The following is a 9,020-nucleotide window of genomic DNA, read 5'->3' on the forward strand; positions in this document are numbered from 1 at the left end:
CCATTCCCTGGGGAGGAGACTTAACTGGTGGAGGCATTTGCAGAATGAGACCCGAATTCTTAAATAATGGCAAATGCCCTTCATTACACATGTGTGGCACTTGCTCTAACGCAGCTTAACATTAAGCAAACGTGCCCACAAGGGAATCTTTCTTCAGTCATAATTCACTAATGTCCAAATGAAGCTGAGTTTCTCGGGTTGCTTCAACAGTAATATGACTTAAATTAATCTCTTCTAATAAACACCTAATCCTAGTAAAATATCTGATTGCTTGTATAATTTGTAAGTAGATATTTCAGGTATCCAGGTTGTAGCCATATTGGTCCAGAGGAAAAAGCAATCGGGGTTCATGGTAGAGGGTGATATCTTTTTATTAGACCAACATGGTTTTTGCGAAAAAATGTCTTTAATTGCAAGCTTTTGATGCCTGATGAAAGGTGTTTGTGCCTGGAGAAAAGATTGTAAAAGTTAATTTCTGGGTAGGGGTGTACTTGGTAGCCGTATTGGTCTGAGACATAAAGACATACAAAAAACTAGAACTCTTGGTTCCAAAGTGATACCTTTTAAAAAGACAATTTTCTTGCCATTTTCCAGTTGGTCTAATAAATGGTATCATTTTGGAACCAAGAGTTCTAGTTTTTTGTATTTCTGGGTAGAACTTTCATTTCTACCCAGGAGCACTTTTACAGTCTTTTCTCTGATGCCTGATGAAGGGTTTGTGTGCCCGAAAGCTTGCAATTAAAGATTTTTTTTTTTCAAAAAATCTTGTTGGTCTAATAAAAGAGAGCACCTTCTACCACGAGCCCTGATTGTAAGTACATGAGCACTCTCTTTTACTTCAGTCACACTACTTGCTGAAGGTTATATACATACACACTTTAGTGCTTTGCTGGACCAAGGAGTGAAGGATTGTACTCTAGAACTATATTCTTTCATGCAAACAAGTTCTGGTAGTCCTCTCATATTACCATATGCCATCAAATGCTTTCTGGTCTTGTGTTTGTTTTCTTTTTCCCCTCGAGTACCAGTTGCCTTCTGACCATACATACCCTGTTAACTTATGCTGGTTTTTGAAATTGGTGAATTTAGTGAAAATGAGTTTCCATTGAATGTTTTTGGCTCTGCTGTTTTCCCAAGAAAAACAGCACTCTGCTAGAGTGCAAACCATGACCTTGCATCTAATTTTCTCTCAGATCCTAGTTGGGCATGACCAGTTACTAGAGGAAGGTATTAGCATGTACAGAACTTGAGATTTTCAAGCACACCAGGTAACTTAACCGCATATTGCTTATTATGCAAGAATCCCCATAAGGCAGGGGTTGGTGACCTTTTACTAACATGGGCTGCAGCTTGTGACTTGGCCGGTATCCTGGGCCACTCTAGGATGGTGAGCCAAGGTTGCAGTGAGGGAGAGCACCCTTCCAAGTACATTTGATCAGCCAGTTAGTGAATCAAACACTGGGGATCAGTGCACGCTTAGTAAAATGTGGGCTGGATCCAGTCCCTTGTGGGACAGATCCAGCCGGGAAGCTGTAAGTTGTCTACCCCTGCTTTCAAGGTAGAAAACTCAAAATTTTAGCTTGGCACTGAGTAGTAGATTTCTCAAGTTTTCCTGCTGGCTAGTTGGATGGAGGGTGCTGTAGTGATGAGCCTAATTTAATACCTTCATCCATGGTCTAGAACAAGAGATCATGTTAATGAGATCTGTGGCTGACAATTCAGAAGAGGTGATGAGGACAGAGCAATAATAATCCAAGGTGGCAGAAAAGCTAGAGACATGAACAGAAAGTGAAGTGCAGTTCAGTTTGGAAAACTACAGCAAATCTCTGGAAAGGACAGTGAATCTCTGGTGATTGTGGAGTCCAGACGGTGCAGTCCTTGGAAAGAAGGACCTTGGGAAATAAGTGATGCTGAAGCATGCTTGGCTTTAATTGACTGCTCTACCTCAATATGCAAGAGTGGTGTATATAATCACAATGTTTAAAGGCCTGCCTACATGATCTGGGTTCTAACGTCTCAGGGGGTGAAACTTGTTCTGTTGCCTTCTGAAAGGAGTGCATCCCTGTTGAATTTTGGGGCAGTCCAGGGAGACTGGCTTGGTGAGTTGCTGTCTATATGAATAATTGCTGTGCTAAGATGCCAGATGCTTCCTCCATGATGAGCTCCATCCCCTCTGCTCCCTCTGCAGTTTACCCAGATGGGCGAGTTTGTATCTCCATTCTTCATGCCCCTGGGGATGACCCCATGGGGTACGAGAGCAGTGCCGAACGGTGGAGCCCAGTGCAGAGTGTGGAGAAGATCCTCTTGTCAGTAGTCAGCATGTTGGCAGGTAAGGAGTGCTGCTGCATGCAGTAGAGAGAGCACCTTTTAATTCCTCCTTTTGCTGAGTGGGCAAGCAAAGGTGTCCTAAGGCTTCTTGTACAGGAGCAAAAGCTCTTGGTGCCATAGCAGCGGTCTGCCCTGTTTTTTAATGTACCGGTATGTGAAGCGCAAACAATAACCAGAATTGATTAGCACCCTGTCTGGAGTCCCTCTGGGGCAATGGTGCCTCAGGCATGCAAGAGGGTGAATTGTGCAGGGTTAGGGCTGGAAGAACCTTAAAGCCCTTGGTTTGGTAAGTAACTCACCTGCCTTTTTGCCTCTCATTTCAGAACCCAACGATGAAAGCGGAGCTAACGTAGATGCCTCCAAAATGTGGCGGGAAGACAGGGAACAGTTCAACAAAATTGCCAAGCAGATCGTGCAGAAGTCACTTGGACTTTAAACATGCACGTCCGTGCACACATGAGAGACTGCAGTGTTTTGTATTTCTCTTCAACTGACGGCAATGCTCAGTGGTGGTACCAAAAAGGCAAATTTTTGCAAGATCATCGGCCTCACTTTTTTTTTTTTTTCCTTAATCTCTTTTACCTCCTGTCCTTGTCCCCGTCCCCCTCTTGCCACCCCTCCTAACTAAACTCAGATATATAGGAAAGAGGTTTTATTAGAATAAAAAGGAATTAGCCCTGTTGCAGAGGCTGTTCAATGCTACCTCACTCTGTAATGTCTCCAAGCTTTCAATGTAAAAAGCGTGAATTTCTTGAGCCAAATTGAATCGTATGTAGCTTGCCACGCTCTGTCCTCGACACTCTCACGAAGAACGCAAGCAATTGTACATTTTTGATCAGTGAAGTAGGTTTGTATTTTCTCCAGAGTTTCAGTCATTCAAAACAAAGGTTAGTGAGAGCATACTAATGCGGGGGAGGTGGTCAGGGCATTCATCTCTTAGGGATCTTACCATGGCCAATCTGCTACCAGTAGCCCTTTGAGAAAAGAAGTGTGCTGTTTCTGAAGTCACCTGCTTCAAGTATTAAATATGAATGTCTGTGTGACTAACATTTTACCCCTAAAATATTTGAAGAATGTGTTTCATTTTTAAGCTCATGATATCATATGGAAAACCAGACACACCCTCTGTGTTTAAAAGCCAGAGTTCAAGAAGGGTTAGAACAATAGGAGAGGCTATAAACCAAGAATACAGTCAGGTTTTGATGTAGGTAGTGATTTTCATTTTTTCTTAGCCAAGGCAACTCAAATTCTAGGTAGTAATTATTATCTGTGGCTGGTGTTCCTGCATCTGAGTGTCTAGAAAAGCCTAGTGTTTTTGTATCTCACTGCTAGTCTAAATAAAGCTTTTGAATTGGCTTTCACTTAGAAGAAATCCTAAGGACTGTTGTATTGCTCCTGAGTTGTACTTCCAGTTTCAGTCAGAGGTACAAGACCAAACTCCTGACTCCCCTGAAACCTTGTGATCACCATGTCCTCTTTCATACTACCATATTGAAGCCTGAGGTAGGTCTTTTATGCTTGGCAGGTCCTGTGAAAGTGTGCTCAGCTGGTCCTGCTGGTGAAATGAAGCATTTCCATGATACTGTGAGATGTGAAATCCCATTCTCCCACCAGTGGATATCAAAAACCTATAGACACCGACCTGAATCTGTCCTTCCCACTGAGATTATTTATCTTCAAGTGAATACATGGAACATGACCTTTTGACAGGCAACTAGAATAATCGTTAAATTATCAGGAGTTGCTGTTTCTTGATGCTTAACTTCTTTTGCATACTTAAGTCAGTATTGGAGGAGAATTCTTATCCTACTTTGTAGGGCATGGAAAGAGGCATTTTGCTGAAGAATGCTCTACCAATCTATGCCTGTGTGCAGGGTTTGTGCAGGGCACTGGACTGCAAAGTCTGTTCAAACTTCTGATAATGTTCAGTCTTTAAAGCGGATTCAGTGCCCCTTGTGGTGTTCATATTTTACCTCTTGTCTAGGTCTGAAACTTTGCTAGACACTGTATCAGCAATAATGTACATGTCTATTGGAACTGCATTTCCTTGATCCTAAGCAGGCTAAGTTTGGGTAGAGGTTTGTGTCTCTGAAAGAAAAGAACCAAGAACTCAAATGGCTGAAATATAACTACATGGGGGAGAAAGTTTTGCTGAAGTGAAATAGTGTGTATGTGTCTATATAAATGTCTATTTTTAATATATATTTATGTATGTAATGCTGTCATCTCGGTGCCTGGTGGCTTGCAGTTCATATTGCATATGCATGTGCTGCATGTCACTGTTGTGTCATCTTTCTCTATCATTGAAGGGAGTCTGGACCGGGATCATTTGTTGGGTTTACCATCACAATAGGGAATAGTATCTCTAGGAAGAAATCTAATTTTGGGGGTAGGGAGATGATGGAATAGTATTGTACCTTCCTAGTATTTGAAACCATATGGAAAAATGTAGCTCTTATATGCAGAGTGGAGGCATTTTGTGCATTGGCTAGAGTACAGCTGGTATGGGGTGCAATAGATGTTTATGGAAATAGCTTCATGAAGGAGGGTGCTACGTGCCTGATTCTATGAGGATTGTGATCAATCAAGGAAGAGACCTGTCAAAACTAGTCTCTTTTTAAAAACAAGGTATTTTTATTTGTGTATACTCAAAGACTTGTTATCCTTATTTTATGGTGGAATTTAATTTGTATATTGAAAATAAAGTGATTATATTTTCCCCTTTCATAAAAGTATAAAAAGATATTTCTTCAAGTTTCATTTGTTCAGTGGTTCAGAGGACATCCAAGGTTAATTTGCGCCACACGTGGGCAGGAAGAAAGATGTGCATCTCCAGGTAACGCCACAAGCAAGGTCCGGAAAACTGCAAAAAGACGTAGGAATTGCCAGAGTGGGTATGGCTCGAAGTAGGTCAAGACCAGTGTTTTGTCACCAACAGTGATGAGCATCAGCTGCTTCAGAAGATCTAAGAATCCCACATTAGGCAAACACGGGATAAGTGTGTCCTGTCCTCCCTGTCTCTCCCCCACCTTCCCCTCCACCACCAAAAAGAAGGGCTCGTCCTGATCTCTGAGCTAGGGATCAAATCAGACCCTTCCCCATGAGATATAATGTCATTCATAATTTTTGCCAGAATCTGTTGTTAAGACTCCAGAAAGAGCTATTAGATGCTGAGGTCCCACTGCAAGTCAAGGGATTTGAACATCAACTTCTATTTTGGGCTTCTAGAAATCTCCATCTTTTCCCCCTGAACTTCTGCCATCTAAAAATGAAGCTAGACTTGCTAGTTGGCACAGAAAATGCTGCCATTAAATAAACTTAAATAAGCTTACTTTTTGAAGGCAGAGCAGATCTGCTAAATCAAAATGGTTCAATTTCCTTAATTTAGTAGTAAAAACACATGATTTATCAACACAACAGCTTTTAGCGACCTTTTAAAATCTAAATAGAAGGTAAATTCTCAGCAATTGGTGTGTGAGAGTGGTTCTCCTTATTCAAAGTGATCTCACTTAGGGTTCCTTTACACTTGAAAGTCAGTCCAGAATAAAAGAGGACATGAATTTAAAGTACAGTAATGTAGGTAACTGCATGTGTGGATACTCTACTTCTAGAATGAAAGCATCCACACATGCGGTTCTTTCCCTTGAATAGGTGTTAAGGTATTGCATGTCTTGACAAGCCTTAATTGCATTTATTCACATTTCTAATGTTTATGATATGGCTAAAAATAACAAAGTATCATGTCTACTTTGTGTAGGTAGACAATTTATTCTTCAAAATGTTTAAACTTTATTGAAAGATTGAAGCCAAACACTGCAGTCAGCATTTTTGTGCTTTTCACTAGCTGGAAATAAAACTAGACCAGCAGCTTGGAAAATAACCTTAATATGGACTAACTGCAAATAAAAAAAAAAAACTTGTTATTTAAAATATCACAAGTGAATTGAATACTTGATGCACTTCATCCTGAAAAATCAGGGCCTTGTACAAAATGATTTCATGGAAGAGTAATTTGGACATTACCAAAAATGCCTTGAATGTAATGCTGCAGCCTTTCTGTGCTAGGAATTTGATATCCCAGGGAGTTTTTTTTAGGGCTTTGTAAAGTTGTTCACGGTTTATAAAGCTGTTGGGTGTTTCACTGGGAGGAGAAATCTAAGAGTATTCATGTTAGCAAGTTCTGTGACACTAGCCCCTAGCAACATTTCTGATCTGTTTGCTTTTTTTCCCATAGTCTGAAACAATTACAATAAAACAGGTTCCTTGGGGAGTATTAGAACTCAACAGGTGTCATACAGAGATATATGCATGTGAATAATTTTTTAATCTTTAATAATTTCCCTCTCTTGGATGGTTTATGGTTAAACTATATACAAAGCCTAGAGCAAGCTGTTGAAAAAGATGCTATCAGCCTCTCTTAAAAGTCTCTTCCTCCCTTCCCCTCTTTGGCAATGGAGCCAGAGTCAGAACACACACAGTGGGGAAACAAGACATAAATTATTTGGGGCTTTTTTTGCAAATGTTTCTTTGAAAGCAGTAACTGCAATAGTAAAAGAGTTGGAAGCACATTAAGCAGTCACACTCGAGGGCAGAACAGACTCGGGGATTCTCACCAGCTCCTCTTGCTTGGACTGGTTCTGACTTCTCAAACAGTGTTGTGAGTTGAAAGGAGAGGCCTACAAAATGAAGTGGGTTCATTAGCTGTAACCTCTTGTGTGAACAGGAGCTGCATCAGTTGTACAGTTTCCTCCCGTTGTAAAAGACCCCAGTAAGGATGGAAACAAAGGTGGAAACGGACGTTGCCAAACTGAGGCAGATCAACTGTGATGAAACGCAACTCCTGGAGATATCTCTCTCAAGCAGGGAAAGCCTGGGGTTCCCCATTTAAGAAGATGCAACTAGGAGATCCCAGGAGTATCTCTCTCTAAGTGGAGAACCCTGGGCTTTCCCCATTTACTGAGATGCCCTGAGATTCCCTGGGGTGTCTCTCTGTTAGAGGGGAGACCCAGGCAAGTGCTTTAGGGGCAGGCTTGAGGGACACAGTACTGCCCAGAAATTCCTGGGATGCACAGGATGGGGCCTCAAACCTTTACAGCACCTATATAGGGTGGCTGAAGAGTGTGGGCCACTCTGGCTGTCGATGCTGTCCCACCACTAAACAGACAGACATCCACCGCAATAAAGCGACACAATCACCTTTGGTGCCCACAAATGTTGGGTGTTTGTGGCATAGCAAGGGTATGAATGTTTGCTTTGCCTTTGTACCGCCATAAAAATGTTTATGGTGGTGCAAAGGTGAGGAATGGCAATGCCTGTCTGTTTCCACCTAAGGAGGCTATATCACCCAAGAATCAGAGAGTAGAGAAAGCGACTTCTGGGTTTGGATGCCTTGGCCCTGAACTTTGGCACACACACAGGTGGCTTGAAGTGCTGCTCATATATGCCCCTTACTGAGCCCAGTGGAAGCTGCTGTCTCCTTTTTAAGGGCTGACTATTGATTAGATTTGAATCCAAGTGATTAAAAGAAATGACTTCAATCAAGGCTCCCTACTGGCTAATTTTAAATAGTTTGATCTTAATCTTTGTATCTGCACTTCTTAGTTATTTTGTCACAGGACAGTTGATTTTCTTTAGGAACCCTCAAAACATGGATTTGCTGAATGTATTTTTTATGCCAAATTTGGCACTTCTGTTTTTCTGAAACAGGAGAATATGGTCTGGCTACACACACTTATTTAAGCAGCGATACAGCTTGGCATAAACTTATTTTGGATTTTTAATGTTCACATTCTTATATTGGGAAGCAGTGAAAGATGTATTCTTTACTGGATCATATTTTTTCCATGAGAAGAGGTATTGTGCTGTCTTTGGGATAGAAATTGACCCTCAATTTCAAAATGCACAAAACCAGTGTTTTAATAATGTGTTTTACCTGAATAAAAATTACACTTTACGCACGCTGGGTAAATAAGGACAAATGAGATCATCTGAATATGTTTTGTATTTAAAGCTGTTTTATTAAGACAAGGAAGAATGATCTACAATTAATGGATCAAATCAATTCTTTCAAGGTCCCTTTCAGGGTTCTAGAACTAGTAGCTTTAGACTGGAAGAGGAAAATGAGCTTTAATGCTTTTTCAACACAGTCAGTTTCTCAGCTTTGAATGAACTTGTCACTGAACTGAACCAATAAAAGACATTATCTAAAAGAGAGAAACATAATTTCTTCAGAACATGCTGCTACTGTCAAAAGTTGACGTAACATGTCATCAAACAGATCTCAGCTTCTTAGGTAGAGACTTCCCACTGTTCAGAGGTTTGACTTTTTACAGGAAGTCAGTAGCAAATATTTCTAATCTTAAAGCATCTTAATGACATGCAGTAACATGGAGCTTTAACATAGGTTGCTGTGATTACACATTTAAGTAAGCTTATTTTTAAAAGAAAAAGTATTTAAATCAAGGACCAGATTTGAATTTAAAATCTGGTTTCAAGTAAGGTTCAGTTTTAAATAGGTACATTTTATTCCCTTGGTTTTAGGTGCTGGACAGGGTAGCTCTTTGCTGAATGATTGTAAAAGATGGGTGCTGACTTTGTTGCATCAGCCCCATAACCTGATGTCTTTTGAGAGACCTCTTCCTTGTTCACCTTTTTCAAGCACAGATCTGTTTCCTCTGTGGACTGGAACTATT

At 40.8% G+C, this 9,020-nt stretch overlaps 1 protein-coding gene across 1 annotated transcript in view; it reads left to right on the forward strand.

Annotated features, from left to right (window-relative positions):
• Positions 1–5,069, forward strand: part of UBE2G2 (ubiquitin conjugating enzyme E2 G2) — a 43,574-nt gene extending 38,505 nt beyond the window's left edge. The window contains exons 5-6 of the mRNA XM_006032981.2: positions 2,189–2,329; positions 2,652–5,069. Of these exons, the coding sequence (XP_006033043.1) occupies positions 2,189–2,329; positions 2,652–2,764 (254 nt within the window). The 3' untranslated portion in view covers positions 2,765–5,069. The remainder of the gene's footprint in view (positions 1–2,188; positions 2,330–2,651) is intronic.
• The last annotated feature ends 3,951 nt before the right edge of the window (positions 5,070–9,020 follow it).

The sequence above is a fragment of the Alligator sinensis genome, unplaced genomic scaffold, assembly GCF_000455745.1.
Source record: "Alligator sinensis unplaced genomic scaffold, ASM45574v1 scaffold1086_1, whole genome shotgun sequence".
NCBI lineage: Eukaryota > Metazoa > Chordata > Crocodylia > Alligatoridae > Alligator > Alligator sinensis.